Consider the following 21,958-nt stretch of genomic DNA (forward strand, 5'->3'; position numbering starts at 1 on the left):
GATTGGCAGATCCCTGAAGTTTACCACTCTCAGGGCTGTGGTGGGACCCTTGCGCGAACCATAACCAGATTCTCTGTATTAGGCTAAGTTGGGGAGGGACCTTCAGGAAGGTCCTGCTTCCTACCTGCATACTTGCACGTTTTTAATTGCTTTGTCTTAATCATTTCTGCTTGTGGTTGATGCTTTTTTAGTTTTTAGGCGACTCTTAAGCTTAATGACCTGTAAGCAGTTCTTTTTTTCTTAGCATTCTAAAACTTGACGATTTAGTATTTTTTTAGTAAAAAAGTAAGAAATCAACAGTAAGGACTAAACCAAAACAAAATGTTCTTTGAGAGCCTTTGATGCAAAGGAGGTAAAACACTTGCCTTAGGTCTCCAGGCACCCTTGACCGTGAAATGCTTTACTACCCAACTGTCTACTAGAACATTCTGTGGTGGCGGAAGTTCTCTATTTGTGGTCACCGTTGTAGTGACCACTAGCCACATGTGCCTCTTGGGCACTGGAAATGCAGTATGACTGAGGAACTGAACTTTTCAATTCTAGCTAATTTAAATAGCCAATGGGTCTACGGGCTGTCACTGAACAGCTCAGGGTCTATAGCATAATAGGAATAGTGATGTATTCTTAAGATTAGAGGACTAATTCAGTCAGGTGGAACAAAGCCGTGGTTTTGCCTTCTTATTGATAAACAAGCCAGATAAAACAATTTTGTTTTAATTTCAAATAAGACATCCATACTTAGAAAAAGGCCTCTCTAAAATGTGTTCATTTCTCAGCCTTCTTATAAATGCTGATTAAATTAAGACGTATTCCAGAGTTGCTGCTCAGCAAAATGTGCTGTGTGAATTGGCTAAATCTGCAACTGACGGCAAATGTGTATTTCTAGCCGTACGCTCGATGCGATGTTCATATGAATATGTTTTTCACAGCTCTTCCACTGTTGCTTTCTCTTAGAGGAGAAGGAATGGAATTACAAAGCTAAAGCGTGAATGTGTGATCATGCTCTGGTTTCATTATTGTTTCTCAAGGGAAGTTGAAAGAATGGTCTTTGGTCCTCTATGGCACCTCCGTGCAGCCCTACTCCCCAACGAACGAGTTTCCTAAGGTAGAACGTGTCCGTTATACCCGAGTCGAAGACCCCACCGAGGACTATGGTACAGAGGATTATGCAGGTGAGTTGGCTTCCAACAGAGACATGGGCTAAGGGAAGAAATCTCATGCATCATCCCACCAGGCAGAAATAAGCTTCAACCCATATTCTGGTATTTTCTTCCATCTTCTTTCCTATCCCCCAAATACGTGTGTATATTCAGATAGCTGGGTTTGTTTTTTTTTTTCCTTCAAAGCTAAAAGCACACTGTCTATAGTTTTCATATCTGTTTTCTTCCTCTTGTGGTTATTAAGAGCATATTTCCCTGTTGTCACATATCCTCACAAGAAATATTTAGAAGACAGCATAATAGCCCAGCCTCTGATTGCGCTATATTTAATACGTAATCTGGGAGGTGCCGTTTGCTTAGAGTTTTGCACTGTTTGAAATAAGGCTTGGTTTTATCAGTCTTTGTTTAGAATACAGTTCCGAGCATTACTGCATCAAAGGGAATAATCAGTTTGAGGGCTTGGACACATTTTGTCACATTCCTTTCCAGACAAGATGTACCAGTCTACGCCGTGACCAGCTGTGCGTTTATGACACTCATTCCTGCCAACAGTGAGCGGAAAGAAAAAAGTAAAGGAACAGGACATTTTTAAATTTTTATACCTTTGATTGTTAGTAAATCTAAACATTTTTTCCTCTGTAGTTCTAGGAATTAAATACAACTGTATTTTGCCCATTTTTCTATTCAAAGGGGCAGCAATTTTCTTATCCATTTATAAGAACTCTATGTATGTTATTGTCCCTCACATAGTCTCATACAGTCATTACCCCTTATCAGTGGTTTCATCAATGGTCAGGAAGCAGACGATCCCTTCATCCGATCTATCATCGGGTCTATAGGAGCTTAACGCTACATTACCATGCCCACATCACCTCACTTCGTCTCATCCTGTAGGTGTTTTACCATCCCCCTTTGTCACAAGAAGGAGGGTAAGTACCACACAAGATATTTTGAGACACTACATTCACATACTTGTATCACAGTATATTGATAGAATTGTTCTGTATCGTTAGTTTCTTACTGTGCCGTATTTATAAATGAAATGTCATCACAGATATGTGTGTGTAGGAGAAAAACAGTATAGGGAGGGTTTGGTACTCTCCATGGTTTCCAGAATCCCCTGGGGTCTTGGAATGGTATTCTCCACAGATAAACTGGGGGAGGAACCACTCTGTTTGCTGAAAACATCTTCCCAGTTATTGCTTGCTTCCAAAATGTTGCTCTTGTGTTGTATTGTGTTGTTTCAACAGAAGAAGAAAATTGGAGGGTAGGGTTTATAGCTTCAGACCTCACTTGTGCTTTTTCTAAAAAGAAGCTTTAGTCTTTAAAATCAGCAAAATATTGGAGCGCCTGGGTGGCTCAGTCGGTTGAGCGTCTGACTTCAGCTCAGGTCATGATCACGCATTCTGTGAGTTCAAGCCCCACGTCGGGCTCTGTGCTGACAGCTCAGAGCCTGGAGCCCCCTTCAGATTCTGTGCCTCCTTCTCTCTCTGCCCCCACCCCTCCACTCTCTGTCTCTCTCTCAAAAATAAACATTTCAGGGGCGCCTGGGTGGCTCAGTCGGTTAAGCGGCCGACTTCGGCTCAGGTCATGATCTCACGGTCCATGAGTTCGAGCCCCGCGTCGGGCTCTGTGCTGCCAGCTCGGAGCCTGTTTCGGATTCTGTGTCTCCCTCTCTCTGACCCTCCCCCGCTCATGCTCTGTCTCTCTCTGTTTCAAAAATAAATAAATGTTAAAAAAAAAAAAATTAAAACATTTCATTAAAAATTGTTTAATGAGCTCCACAAAATATTCACACGCATTTTTTTTTCTAAACTCTTATTTTAACGCTTGGCCATGCATTCATCTGAAATTCATTCTGGCTTATGATATATAGTATGAAATAAAAGTGTCTTTATTTGCCATATAGACAAACATTAGTGACTGGGATATCATCCCTTCTTTTACTCGTTTAGGATCCCTTCCTTCATAACTATAGAAGAAATTCTTACACTGGGGTCTCTTCTGGTATCCCTTTTTCTGATTTTTCAGTCTAGTAATTCTTAATCCAGTTGTATCCACAGTAGGATTTATTATCGGTCGAACATCTCCTTGTTTTCATGGCAATTCTTAAATCCACCTATAAAGATCCCATTGGAATTTAATTGGAATTTATATGCGATCTCATGATAATTGGTTGGTTTTGGGGGGGGGCTGGGGGGGAGGAGAAATGTTTTTACAATATACAGTCTTTCCATCCAAACCACACCCCATGTCCCAGTTAACTAAAATCTTTTAATTTTATGTATTACTATTCTTCTTAGTGTTATCCTATGTGTTTTGCGGTCTTGTTGCTATCATGATGGAAAAGATGCCTTTTTCCTAACTAGGATATGCTAGCATCTAGGAAACCTAGTGGCTATTGCATAGTTATCTTATATCTGGCCATTCTGCTCAACTCTCTTATTAATTTACATATTTTAGAGTTTATTTTTCTGGGGCAGTTTAGGTATTGTGGCCATATCTGCAATTTTTTTTTTCCTCCTTCAAGGTAGATCTCTGATTTCTGTCTTGTTGCATTGACGACCATTTATAGGAGCATTCAGTTCTCCTGGGACGGGCTATGATACTTAATGAACAAAGCTTCGCCTAAGAGAGAACTGTTTGTAAATAGCAATTTAATGTGCCTTTACATGAGAATTGTTTTCTTTCTCTTGAGTTCTTTGCGATTCTTTTTCGAGATACTCAAGAAAAGTACGTCATTAATTACTTTTTTTTTTTAATTTTTTTTTTCAACGTTTTTTATTTATTTTTGGGACAGAGAGAGACAGAGCATGAACGGGGGAGGGGCAGAGAGAGAGGGAGACACAGAATCGGAAACAGGCTCCAGGCTCCGAGCCATCAGCCCAGAGCCTGACGCGGGGCTCGAACTCACGGACCGCGAGATCGTGACCTGGCTGAAGTCGGACGCTTAACCGACTGCGCCACCCAGGCGCCCCACGTCATTAATTACCTTAACAGAATATCTTCAGTATGCCTGTGGTTCCTTTTATTCTAAAGAGGTAGTACCCCAGAGTCCATCATAAGTTTGAATAGCTCAAACCAGTTGAGCTGACCAGAGCTCGATTGTGTTAGGTTTTGTCCTATTTTGTTTTGAGCTTGTCACGTTATTACTCACATTCTAACTAGCAAACCATTTCATCTTCTCTGATAGGAGAAAGGATACCCAGAAACGTAAACTGAGCATAATAACAACCCGTTGCTGCTATATGCCTTATGCTCGGTTTCCAATTCAAATGTTGGTAATGTTAAAATTCTGAACAGTTACGTATCTTCATGGTTTTCCTCCTTACATCTCTAAAATGTCCACGTTGGCACTTGTGAGAGAACAAAGACAATTATTTCTTTATTACCCTGCAAACTAAAATGCTAAACTGCATCTGGGACAGTTTAAGATTGTAAGAGAAACAGCACAGCATGTGAACTTGCCATACAGAGCCCTTTGGCATGTATCAAGAGTAAGTTTGGGGGTGTTTTTTTTAATTGCAGAAATCATCTGGTGAAAATTTAGGGCCACCCAGGGTTCCTTTCCTTCAGAGCTGTGATTTTCACCTTCATGGAGAAGTCAGCCTGTCTAGAGGCACAGATGGCATTATCATAACCAGATCCCTGTAACGTTTCATCAAATTCCAGGGACCGTAGGACCCACAGCTGGCTGAACCTCAAGCCTTATACGACACAACAGAGACACCGTCTCCTCATGTATCATAGCAGATAGCTGAAATGTCCCAAGTTGTACTAGCTGTGGAATTTAATTTAGAGGTCAGTTTTAAGGCTTGGGGGAAACAGAGATAAACAGCACTGTTAAATGACTCTTGTGATTAATCAGAAGTATATTTCAAAAGTCATCTCTAGGACCTCATTTTCTACCCTTCCATAGGAGACCTGGACCAGCCACTCTAGCTCTTGGAAAGGGTGTTTTCTCGCCAGAAAAATGAGAGATTTTTTTCTCTGTGTCATGCCTCCCGGTTGCTACCATTTTATGTTTCAACTCAGTAACTGTAGAACACGGTCCCCTCATGACTAAGGGAGATCAAGGTTCACCAGTAAATCCTTTTGATTAAAATAAATATGGTTCAGACATTTCTGCCATATCCACTTACTCTTTGTACATTCCACGCAGTATGTTTGTTGCTAGTTAGAATCATGTGACTTGTCAGCAGGAAAGAGCTTGAAGATTAGGAGACCAAATGTCCTAAAATACGGAGAACAAGGAAAAAGGGAGTTAGTTCAAGCAAGCAACGGGCCTATAAGTAGCCCGTGTCATTAGAAAGCTTTTCATTAATTACAAAAACCTCCATCTTTCTGGGGGTTTTTCCCCTGCCTGGGCATTCTCACTCTATACCCAAGAACACGTCACGAGAGATCAGCAACCGTGATGCTGAGTCTGGAATTCTTTAAGCTCGCTTGCGTTGTTTAAAATTGATGTGTAGTTTTCTTTTGTTGAGCTGCCCACTGGCCTATGGGTAGGACGCAGGTTTAAATCTATTATCTGTGCCTCAAGGATCTGCTTTATAATCCAAGACCAGATACCGATAAGCTTGCACCAGATGCCGTGATGACGTTTCTTGCTGGCTACGGTATCTCAGAGGTAGTCAGTGGTCTTAATGACCTTGGGCAAGCCGGACAATCTCGTCCAGGCATTGAATAATAAACTTGCTTTCTTGGCTGTCAACAGCTGAGCTTCTCATTTTTCTATAAATCCGACGTTTTTATCATTATGCATATTTCATGGCAAACAGTTCTTTTCCACTTGCTCCCGTGGCATTGCTCATTGGAATTCTGAGATTTTTGTTATCTCCCACAAGGCAGCCATATGTGTTTTAAAGACCAGGCCGTGACTGGATTTACATTCTCGACACTTAGGTCATTGAGGTCCCCCCCCCCCCCTGCCAAAAGCCAAGAGTTCATCTCTGGGCCAGCAGCCGTCATCATCCACGTTATTCCTCCATCTTAAAGAAACTCTCACGGAAGGAGGAAGACACACAAGTCTCATTTTATACCGCATGCAAACGGACCTGCTTTAAAACCACTGTTTCCAAGTGTTGTTTTCGATTTTTGTGCAAAGGTCCCTGCGACCCTGAGTGCAGTGAGGTTGGCTGTGACGGCCCCGGCCCGGACCACTGCAGCGACTGCTTGCATTACTACTACAAGCTGAAAAACAACACCAGGTAAGAACAGAGGCTGTGGCGGTCCCCCCCCCCCCCCCCCCACAGCATGCCCTGGACGTTCCCATGGGGGCGGCGCCTGAACAGGACCTGTGATGTTCGGCCGGCCCCCACCTCCTGGTGTGAATTCAAGATGCGGAAACGGATACTGACTCACAGAACACAAAGTGCACCTGCATGCTGTCCAGCCGCAGGTGCCTTTTCTCATATCTGGAAAGGGTGGCGGGGGGAAGGACTAGCTCTACACAGGACTGGCCTTCCCCTTTAGACCTTTCCATTCCCTGGATGTCTGACGTCACAGCTATGTGTGCTCTTCGCGAAAATGCTGGCATACAACCAAATAGGTGCTTTCCCGGGGTCCTCACTGCGCAAGCCCTTGGCTTCCGCCTCAGGCTGTGCAGATGACGGTGCCGGCCCAGCAGAAGCCACACCCTCCAGGCACCTCTCAGCCCCGCCCCCTTCTCCCTCCTCCTTCAGGGAAAACCGGGACTTGCATTTCAGCTATGCTGACACACCCAGAAGGTCCAGTTCCTGTTTACATCCTTGCTGGAATTTAAATTCCTTAAAGGAAAGGCCCTTGGCCACCTCAGCACTTATCATTATCGCCTAGACCAGCAAAATGCCTGACATTGGATTTGGAACTCCGTAAATATTTGTTGAAAGAGTAAAGCACTGTCCTTCGACGATGGGCAGACGAAGAAGTTATTTTTTAAAGTTTATCATAGCCAAGTTTAAATATATTTACGTTATTTTTTTTTAAGTTGAAATTCATAATTTTCATTTGTGTTCATTTAAGATAAAAAGTACAGATGGGCAGAAAAGAAGAAAACCCCTGTTAACATCTTCTCAACTTATTCTTCCTGAGTTGGCTCAGTTGGTTACGCGTTATTTACGTTAATTTAGACGATAGCATACAACCGCTCCCTCTAGCACACGGGATCCATATGACACACGAAACCACACAAAACCACAAGTAACCCCTTCTTAGCAGCCTCTTTGTAAAAAATCAGGGTTGCCACCCAGCTTCCCTTCAGCCCAAGGCTACTACCTTCCTCTGGAGACTCCATTTCTGACCATCATCCCTTTGCAAGAGCTAGACCCGAACTGGAAGACATACCCTACTTGACGGACTTGGTATTGTGTGATTGCCTTGCTACCTCGGCACCCTACACGGGAAAAAGCTTCGACCCACAGAATTTGGCTCTTTGGGCATGGTGTTACCCTAAGGGTTTCAAAAGGACTTAAAGACTGAGGACGGCTGTTGGCCGAGCACTTCTAAGAGTGCTAGGACTGAGTCTCTGATGATGCTCCCCTTCTTTTTATCATTCCACGATGCAGGATCTGTGTCTCCAGCTGCCCCCCTGGCCACTACCATGCTGACAAGAAGCGATGCAGGAAGTGTGCCCCCAACTGTGAGTCCTGCTTTGGGAGCCATGGTGACCAGTGTCTGTCCTGTAAATACGGATACTTCCTCAACGAAGAAATCAACAGCTGTGTTACCCACTGCCCGGATGGCTCATACCAGGACACCAGTGAGTAGATTGCAAATATTTGGGTTTCAGAGAGAGGAAATACAAGGTTTTCACTTGAATGACGTTAGGCGCGAAATCAAGGTTATATCAAACAGGATCTAGCCAATTTTTTAAGAGAACGTGTCAGAAGTGTAAAAGATGAATTTGTAACCATTTTTGTGCAAGCTGATTTATGTAAAAATGCTTGTAAGTGTCAGGGAGTCCTCAAGCCCTTCCCCAGATTCAGTGATTGGCCAGGAGGACCCATAAGACTTAGCGTATTTGTACTCATGAGCTCATCATTACAGCAAAAGGCACGAAGTCACGTCAGGAAGAGGTACGGAGGACAGAGTCAGCAGAAAATGGCAAACGCGTCCAAGAGTTTTCTCCCAGGGAAGTCACCCAGGAGGCATTCAAATCCCCTGGCAACAATTTATCACAACCTGTGTGCAATGTAGGCTACCTGGGAACCTCCTTAGAGTCTCAGTGCCCAGGCTTGTGGTCATGAAGACACCCTCTCCCTGACACATAACAAAACGCCAGACTCCTAGAAGGGAAGCAGATGTTCACCATAAACCATATTGTTTGTACAGGTTAAGCACCACGCGCCAATCTTCTCAGTGAGGGTGCTAGAAACCCTCCTGAGAGCCAAGGTCCCGGTTGGCCACGGGCCAACTTCAGCAGGCTTTCCAAGGATAGCAGCCACGCCTGCTCTTTTCTCCACACTAACCGAAGGAACCAGGGCCCTGCAATACCAATGTGTGCTTTTCAGAAAGCTCAGAAAACAGGACTTCCACGTGAATGTGGAATAGACACATGTCAAAGACTGCCAGCGAGGAAACCTACAAAGTGATGAATGTTGTCGAAGACTATCAGGTATTGTCTCTAGTCCACTAGTAAAGGCAAAATGAAATCTGTTTGCTGAGTTACAGGCAAAGCTGATTAATTCCCAAAGAGATCTGAGAAGAGAGAGTAGGAGGGTCCTGAACTCACCTTGTCTCTCAGCTACACTGAAGCGTAAGCTACGTTTGTACGACCGGCTCTGAAAATGACCGGAAACCTGGCAGAACGGACCTTCCACAGTTAATTGTAGACAGAAGGCCACCTCGAAAGGGGAGGAAGAATGGAGACGTGGGCAAAAACCAAACCCCTGGTGCCACTAACCCTACAAACAGGAGGGACATCACAAGCACGAAGGAGCAAGAGGACGTGACCCCACACTAGGCACCCCCAGCATTGGGAAGATGAGTCCCCGTGGCGTCTGGCTCTGAAAACCAGCACATCTTAACTTCCATGGGACTTGGTTCCAGGGGAGTCTGAGGGCAATAGGAAACTGAGTCCCCATCCTTAAAGCTCCAGCATACTAAATGACTCAGCCAAGACAGCACAGAAGCAGCAGTTTGGAAAGTGCCTGGGGTATACACAGAGGAGATGTATTGACTAATCTATCCTGAAGGGGCAGGACGTAGAGAATATTGCTCTAGAAACGAAAGCGCTGGTGGGTGCCATTCCTCTCCCCCTCCCCCCCAGCCCTAGATAACTGGATGTTTGTGAGAGGTAGCATTAACTCTCTCCATCTACTTTGCTATAGCACTGTGTGCCCTTCCCCATCCAACCCAACTCAGCCATCCTCCCTTCCAAGTGGCTCCTGCCTCACCAGACCCGCTCGGAGGGTGCCCCTCCAAAATGACTCATGCCCTGGAGAGGGAGGAGATCAACCCACGTAACAGCACACTTTCATTTCCTGTCGTGGAGCCTCAGAGCTGGCTGTGCAAGAAGCAAGCCCTACCTTTCAGTGTACCTGTACCTGTGGCCGAGGGAATAATTTCAGACAGGTAGGCTCACTGCTGGCCCAACTCACCAAGCCTGCGGCTGCTATAGATAGGCCTCTGGAGAGCACGTGGGGCAAATGCTACCCTGGGCACTCGTAGCAGGCAAAGCGGATCACTGCAGCTGGCTAGGCCGAAGGCAGTTGCAACTCAGCCACAACAGGGGTGCATACAGCCCACACCGAGGACACCCTTGTTCTGGTGACCAGGAGGAATTACACTGTAGGGCACCACAGGACCACTTCTACACAGGCCACTACCTTCAGGACCAGGAGACATAGCTGACTGTCCTCCTACATTAAAAACATACACAGAGAGTTAGAAAAAAATGAGACAGAGGAATATGTCCCACGTGGGAAAAAAAAAAAAAAAAAAAGATAAATCACAGTAAAAGAGCTAAATGAAATGGAAGTAAGCAATATGCCTGATAAAGAATTCAAAGTAATGATCACTGAGATACTTGAGAAGAGAGCAGAGGATCTTAAAAAGAAAGAACCAGCCAGAGCTAAAGAATAACTGAAATAAAAACACGCTAAATGGAATCAACAACAGATTAGAAGATGCAGAAGAACAGATCAGTGACATGGAAGACAGGGTAATAGAAAACAACCAAGCTGTCTTCAGCAAGTGGTGCTGGGAAAACTGGACAGCGACATGCAGAAGAACGAACGTGGACCACTTTCTTACACCAGACACAAAAATAAACTCAAAATGGATGAAAGACCTAAGTGTAAGACAGGAAGCCATCAACATCCTCGAGAAGAAAGCAGGCAAAAACCTCTTTGACCTTGGCCTCAGCAACTTCTTACTCAACACATCTCTGGAGGCAAGGGAAACAAAAGCAAAAATGAACTATTGGGACCTCACTAACATAAAAACCTTCTGCACAGCGAAGGAAACAATCAGCAAAACTAAAAGGCAACCGACAGACTAGGAGAAGATATCTGCGAACGACATATCAGATAAAGGGTTAGTATCCAAAATTTATAAAGAACTTCTCCAACTCAACACCAAAAGAACAAAAAATTCAGTGAAGAAATGGGCAAAAGACATGAATAGACACTTCTCCAAAGAAGACATCCAGATGGCCAACCGACACATGAAAAAATGCTCAACATCACTCATCATCAGAGAAATACAAACCAAAACCACCATGAGATACCACCTCACACCTGTCAGAGTGGCTAACATGAACAACTCAGGCGACAACAGATGTTGGCAAGGATGTGGAGAATGCAAGCTGGGGCAGCCACTCTGGAAAACAGTATGGAGGTTCCTCAAAAAGTTAAAAATAGGACTATCCTACAACTCAGCAATTGCACTACTAGGTGTTTATCCAAGGGATACAGGTGTGCTGTTTCGAAGGGGCATATGCACCCCAGTGTTTATAGCAGCCCTATCAACAGTAGCCAACGTATGGAAAGAGCCCAAATGTCCATTGATGGATGAATGGATAAAGAAGATGTGGTACCTATATACAATGGAGTCTTACTCGGCAATCAAAAAGAATGAAATCTTGCCATTTGCAACTACATGGATGGAACTAGAGGGTATTATGCTAAGCGAAATTAGAGAAGGGCAAATATCATATGACTTCACTCATATGAGGACTTTAAGACACAGCACAGATGAACATAAGGGAAGCAAAAATAATATCAAAACAGAGGGGGACAAAACATAAGAGACTCTTACATATGGAGAACAGAGGATTACTAGAGGGCTTGTGGGAGGGGGGATGGGCTAAACGGGTAAGGGGCATTAAGGAATCTACTCCTGAAATCATTATTGCACTATATGCTAACTAATTTGGATAGAAATTAAAAAACAAATTAATAAAACAAATTAATACAAATATATATATATTTTTTAGTAATTTCCAACATAGCGATACAACTGGAATTGGGGGGAGGGAGAGGTAATTTTTTCAAATAGAAATCATTTGCAACTTTACCAAACAAAAATCTGTAAATTAACATGTAACTTCACAGCATTTGGGCCCTAAGCCATCATCATTAGGAAACAAAGATCTATTACCTGGAGAATTAAGTGATCCTTGGGCACACCTACCTTTTAATGTTCTGGTATGGCCTGGAGTTCTTAGTAATTTGTCCTAACAATTGTGTCACACCAGGATACATGACGACACTGACATTTTCTGTTTCTGCACAACCTAAGAACGAAGAATACCCAAGTTTAAATGAGCAAGAGTTGTTTTTACAAAATCAGGCAAGAATTTGGAGGTGGATACTGTTGCTTCGTAAGAAGTCAGAGTCCCTTGATTCAAAGGCAGGCGTTTTTTCCATAAGGCAGATGGGGTCTCTAACTTACCCTACAGAACAGTGGGTAGGGATTTCCTTGTAGTTTTGATCCCCCCCAGATTTGGAACATGAGCTTGCAACCTGACAGAGAAGGGAAAAATAAGAGAATAAGAGTGAGGAGGGGGGCGGAGGGATCCACAGAAATAAACAGTATTTCTTGAAGAAAAAATGCAAAATTCTATCAAGATGACGGAGTCTTAGGAAAGAAATTTGGTTCCAGGTGATCTATTATAGGATCAAGATAACTGAGTGTCCATTGCTTTCCCAGAGCCTGGGAGGTATATAATTAAGGAAGGCCGTTCAAACAATTTGCTGATATGAGCGGTCTCTGTATCTCTCTCCTTTTTGTAATTGGCTTTTGTTACATTTTCCTCCTGTAATGAGTCTGTTTACATAAAACAGTGATCAGGTATGATCATGACTAGTAATAATTATTGCCAACACATTTACAGCGCTTTCAAGTTCATATAGTTCCCTTGAGGAATTTCATTAACCCCTCAAGACAAGCTGAGAGGTAGCATTGTTGTAATGTTTCTTCAACAAATGGAAGAAGAGAGATCCTGAGCTTGCCCACTGGAGATGCTAAAACCAGAATTCACATCTAGGTTGACATCGTGATGAAGAGACTATATGAAGACTACCAGAAGATTGTATTTCATGGCAGGGGGTTCAGAGTTGAGAAAGAGGGGTTGGACCTCCAGGAGGTCCTTCTAGGAATCCATTGAAGCGGTGTTTCTCTGTGGAACCTTGAACAAACACCAACATCTAAAGAGGAGACGGAGGAAAAGAATCTTACGAAAAAAGCTTCCTTCAATCCTACATCTATCTGTGGTTAATCCACTTGCATCTCAGAGAAAGTATCAAGTCTCCAGAAGACTTTTGCTTCAAGTTAACGGCCTTAACTCAGTGGAACAAATCACCATTTCACTAGAGAATAAACATGCATTCGCCATTTTTTCCAATGGGAATCTGTCTTTGGTATTAAATAGGAAAGCCAAATATATTTCTATTCTCCAGAATATAGATACATCTGAACTATAATAACATATCATATATTTTGATATGTTCACAGCCACCATAAAGTACAAGACACTCTTCTAGACAGCACAAGAAATAAATCATCAACCCTACAATTTTAAATGTAGATTCCCTTTTCTTACATTTTTATCAGAGTAGTCCTAAAAGTTGGGAGCATGGCAGGGGTGGGTTGGGGGGGGGGGGGGTGGTCTACCTTTCCATTCCACGGCCACAAACACTGCTTCTCCATCCTTCTATACTGGTGTTGCCCAATGTCTTTGTCAGTATGCTCTTCATTGCCCGAAGTCAGGAAACCCTGCTTGGGAAAGAGAGAAAGAAGAAGGGGAAAATGCCAATATACTATTCAACGAAGAATGAAAAGGGCTGTAGCTCTCTTGTCTGCAAAATGGTAGAGATGTGTAGTATTTTCCAGCGCTGCGGTTCCTACCTCTGTTTACTTGGCTGAGAAGTGATAGCAAATGCTGAGGGTAGGGCTTTTCCTGAAATTTTCTGCTCAAGGCCACGTATGTATATTATTGTGCACATTAGCAAACTTTAGAACACCTCCGCCCTTTATGGAATCCATTTGACCACCTGATTTATAACCTTGTTACTTTTGTGTGTCTGTGTGTGTCTTTTTGTTCACAGAGAAAAGTCTTTGCCGGAAATGCAGTGAGAATTGCAAGACATGTACAGAATTTCACAATTGCACAGAATGCAGGGATGGGTTAAGGTGAGAGAGCGAAGGATCTCGGCAAGTCCCACAGCCCAAGGAGCTTCTCAGTCTAAATAAAATATGCAAATAAATAATCCTCTTGCCATCACCCTCTTGACTCCCATTCAAACACTTGATTGCTATTTGCATTATCTTTACCATTATATGTGAAAAATTGGATGCCATCGTGGCTGAGGAAGGTTTATACACCAAATGAAATCCTCTTCAGGAAAGATGGCTCAGATACAGCTAAATAAAAATGGCTATTTGAGAGGCTCTCTTCGTGCTTCTTGACCGGCAGCGTGCCCGTCAAGGATTACTGTGTGGGTAATACCAATGAATTATATTTAATCCTCCTGATTCATTCCTTTGATGGTCGGAAACTATTCCCTTATCTTTATTATTTCTCTCCATATAGCCAATCATTCTCTTATCTTAAGTACCTCAGGCTTGGTTCCATTATGCTCTGGTATGCACATAGATTTAACACCTGGAGAGGTTTTTCTTGACTGGATGACTTCGCTCATTGCCAAAGCCAGATAGCGATAGGTTCTGCAAGAGAACAAGCACACGGCAAAAATGAACTAGGTGGCCTCTTGATATCCACAGAGAAGGTCAGACCATCCTCTGCTGGGTGAGGGGTTGGACTCTGAGCGTTAGCAACCTGCCACACCGGATCTCTCTTAAGTGTTGAGAATTCCTGTCTCCACCTTTGATTGGCGAGGTGAACTGGGCAGGCCCCAGGCAGGTGATTCTTTACAATAATTAATATCAGAACATTGTTTTTGTTTAGATTGTCTGTGGCCTTTTTTTTTTTTTTTCCATACACGCATTCGGTACTGATGTGATTTCCTTTCACCTCCAGCCTTTCAGTCTTGGGGCGCCTGGGTGGCTCAGTCGCCTAAGTGGCCAACTTCAGCTCAGGTCATGATCTCACAGCTTGTGGGTTCGAGCCCCGCATCGGGCTGTGTGCTGACAGCTTAGAGCCCAGAGCCTGCTTCGGATTCTGTGTCTCCCTCTCTCCCTGCTCCTCCCCCCTCCTACCTCCCCTGCTCATGCTCGCGCACGCTCTCTCTCTCTCTCTCTCTCTCAAAAGTAAATAAACATTTAAAAAAATTAGTTTTTAAATTTTTTTTTAAAAAGACTTTCGGTCTTAATAAATATCAGTCTAGACAGCCCCCAAATTTTTGGAGAAAGAGCAGATCGGTATAATAAAAAGAGAAGATGACAGATGTGGGCCAAAGCCTTCCTATTAATCAGCTATGGGATCGTGGTCAAGTCACTAAGGCATTCTGCACTTCAGTTTTGTCCTCTAGAAAATGAGAAACCAACCCCTGCATTGCTGGATTATGACAGGATTCATTGCGATAACATTTACAAAGTACCTATTTCAATATGGGGCACATACTCGGTCCATGAAAAATAAAAGGTTGTTTAAGATTAGTTTCTAGAGAGGTGCCTGAGTGACTCCCATCGATCAAGTGTCCAACTTTGGCTCAGGTCATGCACTCAAGGCTGGTGAGTTCCAGCCCCGTGTCAGGCTCTGTGCTGACAGCTCAGTCTGGAGCCTGCCCTGCTTGGGATTCTATTTCTGTGTGTGGCTCTCTGCCCCTTCCCTGCTTGTGCTCTGTTTCTCTCTGTCTCCCTAAATAAATAAGTAAAATAAAATAACTTCTATACAACTGACCGTTGCACAACTCAGGGGTAGGGGCACCAACCCCCATCCCATGCAGTTGAAAATCACACATAATTTTAACTCCTTTTGTTTTCTTGTAAAATTTATTCTGAGAGAGAGCAAGAGGGGACGGGCAGAGAGAGAGAGAGAGAGAGGTTGAGAGAGAGAGAGAACCCCAAGCAGGGCAGCTCCGTCCGCGTGGAGCCCGACGTGGGGCTCGATCTCATGAACCGTGAGATCGTGACCTGAGCCAAAATCAAGAGTCACTTAACCGACTGAGCCACCCGGGTGTCCCAACTCTTTAACTTACTCTTAACTACATAACTACCAGCAGCCTATTGTTGGCCATAAGTCTCACAAATAACAGTCAATCAACACATATTTTGTGTTACATGTATTATATACTGTAGTCTTACAAAAAGTAAGCCTACAGAAAAGAAAATGTTAAGAAAAGTCTAAGGTAAATACATTTATAGTACTGTCATTTATCCAAAAACTCCACTTATAAGTGGACTCATGCAATTCAAACCTGTGTTTTCGAGGGTCAACTGTGTTTCTCTGGGAACATTTTAGAGAGTTCGTAACTGGCACTCTCCAACAGAAATATGAGAGCCGTATATGTTAATTTTATATATGGCAGGAGCCACATTAAAAGAAGCAAAAAGATACGGGTGAAAGCTAAAAAAATATTAACTGAATATATCCAAAATATTATCATTTCCACATGTAATCAGTATAAAAAACTCAGAGAGATACTTTACATTCTTTTTTGTCACTATACCCAATCTTACCTGGTGGGCATTTTACCCCTAAAGCAGGTCCCACGTCTCAACATGGACAGTAATTTTTTTTTTTTTTTATGAGCAGTATGTGATCTGTGTTTAGATTTGACAGAATTTAGTCGAAGTAGATTTTCTAGAGCCACGTCGTTCCAAACTTAGAATTTTGCCGATAGCTGAACCAAGTGCCAGCGTGTAAAATGTAGACTGAAATTAATCACGACTGAAATTAAATTAATTAAAACCAAGTAACACTTGAGAATCCCTGTCGTTGGCCACACTGGCCACATATCAAGTGCTCAGGAGCCACAGGTGCCAGAAAAGCATGCGGGACAGCACAGTCCTGAGCTGGCCGCTTTACCACAGGAAGAACCCAGGCGTTCACAGCCCCAGCTGGTCAGCCAAGCCACCGCTGTATGCTGAAAGCTGCAGAAAGCTTCAGGATGCTCAATGACTGCTCTCTGTTGCACGACCCACTTAAGCTCATTTCTTCCTCACACAGGGAAGCCTCTGTCTCATGCTGAATAAATGCCAACCTCAGAAGGAATGTCCTTTATTAGAAAAGCTGGACAGCTCTTTTTTTCTAAGCTTTGATAAGTGTTTTGGTGGGTCCTCCCACAAAAGGATCCGTCGGATGCAACGTTCTTTTCTTCCAGTTCTCCAGAAAGGGAAGGGAATTTCTTTCACTGGCTTTTTAAAACATCTCTCCCCGGCCAGTAAGATCTGTGAATGAGAGTCCACATTCAGTTACGCTGCCCTCTGTCTCCTTGAACCTGCCTGCCTTTGCCTCGGAGGCTTTGAGGCTTGATCGTTTTGCCTCAAGAGCCCTGTAAAATTGTAAATCGTGGCTAGGCAACAAACGCAGAAAAATACGTACGCATACAGTACCGGAAGGAAGTGGATTAAAATGTTAACAGGACTGTTTGGGATCCTTTTTCATCTATGTTTGTTCTTTCCAAATTTATTAAGCATAGGGAAAAATCAATTTTACTTTTCCAAGTTAGTATGATGCAAATACAAAGCACAAATAAGATGTGAACTGGAGAATGTAAGGAGTCCAAGGGGATAAAAAACCATATGACCCTGTTGCTTAGATACCCATCTTCTAGTATCTTCTATTTGGTGACATAGCATTACAAACCCTAATGTATAGTTCTAATCACACTATTCAGTGAGCAATATTTATATATTAAATGTCATAAATTACGTTTTAAGAACCAACCTGTAGACCATGGAAACTATCATAACTGATAGAAATTAGGAGGGAGAAAACAATATGCATTCCCCATTCAACATTCTGGCAATTTAATAGATTCTAAGAGTGCTGAGTAGAGAAAATACGGTACGGATCACACCTGGAAACAATAATATAACTAAGAAAAGTTGGGGTGTTTGGAGAATCTGCAGTATAGGGAGGTCATTTTACTAAATTATTCATTAGAATTTAAAATAAATCAAGAAAGAGGCAAAGTATGTTCAAGTTGTGTTGTTTTGATGAGAACCAGTAGAAGAACTAAACAATCAGAAACGAATACAAAAATAGCTACCCCTGGGCGTGTGGGCTGGCCAGAGATCACTGCGCCCTTTTATTCAGTTGCAATTCATTGTACCATCAGTGCAGATGGGCTGCAGGGCTCGAGCTCACGAGTCGTGAGATCCTGACCCGAGCCGAAATCAAGAGTCGGACGCTTACCTGCCTGAGCCACCCGGGCGTCTCTACAAACCAGCTTTTGGATTTATGATGCAGCAGGTCTGGGCATCAAAGCTGTCAGACACATTGTTCGGCAGTGAGTTTTGTCAGTAAAACCTTTTCAAGAGCATCCGGGCTGTAAGTTGTGGAGCAAAGAAGGAATGTGTCAGCCCAGTCTGACAATTAAGAAAATGGTCCCCAGAACTTGCAGCACGTGTCGAGGCTACAGACCTCAGTGTCGGCAGCGGGAGGGGAGAAGAGCAGGGTACAGGCTATTTCCCCTGCTTTGAAGCTTTGCTTTCCTTGGGGGTCGGGGGGAGGGGACTGTATTTGTTGTGTGTGGAGCTGGGGAGTCCGCCTGGGTGCCTTGATCACAGCGTCTGTGTCTGTGTCTCCAGCCTGCAGGGATCACAGTGTTCCATCACCTGTGAAGACGGGCAGTACTTCAATGGCCAGGACTGTCAGCCCTGTCACCGCTTCTGTGCCACCTGTGCAGGTACTTGTCCCCCCCCCCCCCCCCCCCCCCATCTTTTCGTTCACTCCTCGGGCTCTGGTTGAGCTCTTACTGATTTGTTCTCGGCCATCACTCATACACGCCCACTGGCTGGCTGTAAAGCAAACGCTGGAGAAGCATGTTCCCTTCCAGCCAGCACGCCTGCATATATTGTCACGGCAAGTTCTCATCTTCCTTCCGCCCTCCTGGAGACACTTAAATATATCCCAGGGAGATCCCCTCCTCTTTTCAAAGCCGTTGGAGGTTTGGGGCAAATGGAAGTGTTTCATTTCGGTTTAAAACGGGAGTGGGTTTTGTTTCCCCCCCCCCCGCCAAAGAATGCAAGGCAAAGCGCAACAGTTCCATTTGTAACCGAGCAACTACAAATGAAAAGTACACGTTTTGTTTCTGTTCGCTGCGTTCGTTCGTCTGGCTTTTCAGCGGCGGGCGCCACCGGGTGTACAAACTGCACCGAGGGCTACTTCATGGAGGACGGGAGATGCGTGCAGGCCTGTAGCACCAGCTATTACTTGGACCCCTCTTCAGAGCACGGATACAAATCCTGCAAGAAGTAAGTGGGCCCGCCCCCTTCAGCCCGAGCCCTCGGTCCCTGGGTCCTTATTTGACCCCCTCCGTAAATCATACGAAACAGAATTACTAACCGTGAGCGAAGGTTCCAACATCTACTTGTGGACACTGCCCTGCAGCTTTAACCCAGCTTCCATTTAACATTCTTTGTTTTCCTCGCAGGAGCGCTTAACACCTTTAAGGTAGTATTTCTGTGCCAAGTACGTGCGTCCTCCCGTTTAAAATCACACACCCTAGGGCACCTGGGTGGCTCAGTCATTAAGCATCTGACTTCGGCTCAGGTCGTGATCTCATGGTTCACGAGTTTGAGCCCCATGTCAGGTGAGCTCGAGCCCCACTTTGGGGGAGCCCCACTTCTCTCTCTGTCTCTCTCTGCCCCTCCTAGGATTCTCTCTCTCCACCTGTCACTCGTGCCTCCTCTCTCTCTCTCAAGAATATTTTTAAAAAATTTTTAAACTTCATTGAGAGGTTGATGGCTAACGTCTTTTCTTGTACCCAATGTATGAAAGGACGATGAATTCTACATTTTCCCCACAGATGTGATGCCAGCTGTTTGACATGCAATGGTCCGGGGTTCAAGAACTGCACGAGCTGCCCCAGTGGGTATCTCTTAGACCTAGGGACGTGTCAGATGGGAGCCATCTGCAAGGACGGTGAGTACAGACTGCTCATTTTGATCCTCTGAGCAAAGGGTCACCTTTTAATATTGACATCTAATACATTTCCACTCAAAGAAACTATCAAGCGTCAGACGAACATGCCCAATATCTTGTTGGCATTCATCCGTCTTGAACTCACACCTACAGTGGGTTTGGGTTTTGGTTCATTTCTTTCAATTAAAAGAAGAAATGAATCACCTACATAGTTCTACTGGCCAAGAGGGCACCAGTTAGCTCTTTTCAATTAGCAAACTTTGTGGTTTTGTTTTGTTTTTTACATTTTAGAGTTTTAGGTTCACAGCAAAATTAAGCAGGAAGTACAGAGAGATCCCATACATGCCCTGACTCCCCCACCCGTGACACACACACACACACACACACACACACACACACGCACACACACACCCTTGCCCACCATTAGCCTTCTCTACCACAGTGGTTACCTTTGTTGTAATCAATGAACCTTCATTCACACACCATTATCACCCAAAGTGATACCCGAAAGATATACTTTGGATATCACCCAAAGTCCTTAGTTGACATTAGGGCTCACTCTTGGTGTTACACATTCTAGGAGTTTGGACAACTGTATAAGAACATGAATCCACCATTATGGATACAGGATACAGTGGCATACAGGACACTTTCACTGCCCCAAAAATCCACTGGGCTCTGCCTTTCCCTCCCTTCACCCCTCCCCCTTCCCCCCAGAACCTACTAGTTTTTTCTTACTGTCTCCATAGATTTACCTTTTCCAGAATATCATATAGTTGGAATATGCAACCTTTCTCACCTCGTCTTTTCATGTATTTATTTCCCATCTTCCACCATATGTGCTTTTGATCAGATTTTTTTAATACCATGTATATGAAGATTTGTAGCCTGCGTTTTATACTAAGCATTAGACAAACATTATCCTTTGTTTTCACAAAGTTCTCTGACACTTCAGTTTTAACGACAGCATAAAATTCTATCACGGGACGATGCCACTTGATTGCCATTCCCTTTATTTGGATCATTTAAAATGTTGATACGTAACAATCAAACGGTATCTGAATACTTCACTAAGCCTGTGGGGTAAGGAATTAATGATAGAGCCAAGTAGAGAACTTAAGACTTCTAAATGTTGGCTCACTTTTCTTCTCTCTGCACACACGCTTCTCAACCAAAATGCTGGGACCGCACACCTTCTCCAAAGAGTCACAGTAAATTGGTTTTGGTTTTGGGGTGCTGTCTGGGCATGGATATTTTTAGAAGCTTCTCAAGTGTTTCTAATGTGCAGCCAGGTTTGGGAACATTTTGCTGTTCCATTCCCCCTGACAACGTGACAAATGCCAAGCCCTCTCCTATTTCTAGCCTCAGTTTCCCCATTTATAAATGAAGAAATGTAAGTTATTCCGACTTCAGCATTTTGTGAACTTTGACTCCGTATAATTCACACGGAGGGGGCCCTAACATTGGAGCCTGACCCTTTATGCAGACACGCAGCTCAATGACACAGAAAGCATTTTGAACCATCGTTATTTTTAAACACCTATGGATTGTTATGAAAATAGAAAAAATAAAATTTTAAAGTATGCATTTGGAACAGTCTTCCCGGACAAGAGCACTTCCCTTGGTTTACTATTTGCCTTCCTCTGAATGGGCGCTCTTCTAGAAATTTCACAACAGGTACAACAGTGCTCTGGTTGGGAGAATGTGGATTCAGAATTACTGTCGCTCATTTCTTGGGCTCCAGATCTTGGGCAGGTGATAAACTTCTCTGGGCCTCACTTCCCCCATCTGTAAACATGAGGAGGCTAATACTATTGACCTGGTCTGCTTATTCTAAAACTTCCCATTAGGAATTTCAAAAAGATGTCAAAAAGAACCAGGCAGCTGATAGCACCTATAGAACATGATTGATGGTCTCATTTCCTCGGAGCATGATAGGTGACTTTGTGTCTTCATAGCTTTTTGACTATAGGATGGGTCCAACCGGGACAGACCCAGTCAGGCTCTGTGTTCTCACCACACGACACAGGGACAGAGGGCTGGGGTGAGGGCATCCCAGGGACCATGTAAGTATCACTTTTTGCTTAAAACCATGGTTCCCTTATAGCTGGCTGTGACCAGAATTTTTAAGTTAGTAACAGAAAACAGAGGAAGATCCACGGTCGCTTGAAATTTTCACCTGTAGCATTTGGTGCCAGGCCTGGCCACGTCTGTGATGCTTTTACCTGCCTTCTTTAAACCACGGTAAACGTGGGGATGAGTTCTGCCAACTGGCACTTTGGTAGGAGTGGAGTGTCAGGATCGTGGGCAAGAGTAGAAAGTG

The 21,958-nt window shown here is 43.8% G+C and overlaps 1 protein-coding gene and 1 long non-coding RNA gene across 6 annotated transcripts in view; one reads left to right on the forward strand and one right to left on the reverse strand.

Annotated features, from left to right (window-relative positions):
* Positions 1 to 21,958, forward strand: part of PCSK5 (proprotein convertase subtilisin/kexin type 5) — a 447,842-nt gene that overhangs the window by 282,666 nt on the left and 143,218 nt on the right. For all 3 annotated transcript variants that reach the window (XM_042963381.1, XM_042963382.1, XM_042963383.1), the window contains exons 14-20: positions 1,029 to 1,172; positions 6,268 to 6,370; positions 7,706 to 7,899; positions 13,691 to 13,775; positions 18,300 to 18,397; positions 18,836 to 18,965; positions 19,520 to 19,635. In XM_042963381.1, the coding sequence (XP_042819315.1) occupies positions 1,029 to 1,172; positions 6,268 to 6,370; positions 7,706 to 7,899; positions 13,691 to 13,775; positions 18,300 to 18,397; positions 18,836 to 18,965; positions 19,520 to 19,635 (870 nt within the window). The remainder of the gene's footprint in view (positions 1 to 1,028; positions 1,173 to 6,267; positions 6,371 to 7,705; positions 7,900 to 13,690; positions 13,776 to 18,299; positions 18,398 to 18,835; positions 18,966 to 19,519; positions 19,636 to 21,958) is intronic.
* Positions 1 to 21,958, reverse strand: part of LOC122232935 — a 47,813-nt gene that overhangs the window by 3,716 nt on the left and 22,139 nt on the right. Inside the window, exons 2-8 of one of the 3 annotated variants that reach the window (XR_006210318.1) lie at positions 16,224 to 16,934; positions 14,201 to 14,309; positions 13,257 to 13,358; positions 12,036 to 12,106; positions 11,775 to 11,877; positions 5,303 to 5,394; positions 1,476 to 1,702 (exon numbers count right to left, since the gene is read on the reverse strand). This is a non-coding gene — a long non-coding RNA (uncharacterized LOC122232935). Of the gene's footprint in view, positions 1 to 1,475; positions 1,703 to 5,302; positions 5,395 to 11,774; positions 11,878 to 12,035; positions 12,107 to 13,256; positions 13,362 to 14,200; positions 14,310 to 16,223; positions 16,935 to 21,958 lie in introns of those variants that run through there. The other 2 variants (XR_006210320.1, XR_006210319.1) reach the window with 2 other exon arrangements.

Source organism: Panthera tigris, chromosome D4, assembly GCF_018350195.1.
Source record: "Panthera tigris isolate Pti1 chromosome D4, P.tigris_Pti1_mat1.1, whole genome shotgun sequence".
In the NCBI taxonomy this organism is placed as follows: Eukaryota; Metazoa; Chordata; class Mammalia; order Carnivora; family Felidae; genus Panthera; species Panthera tigris.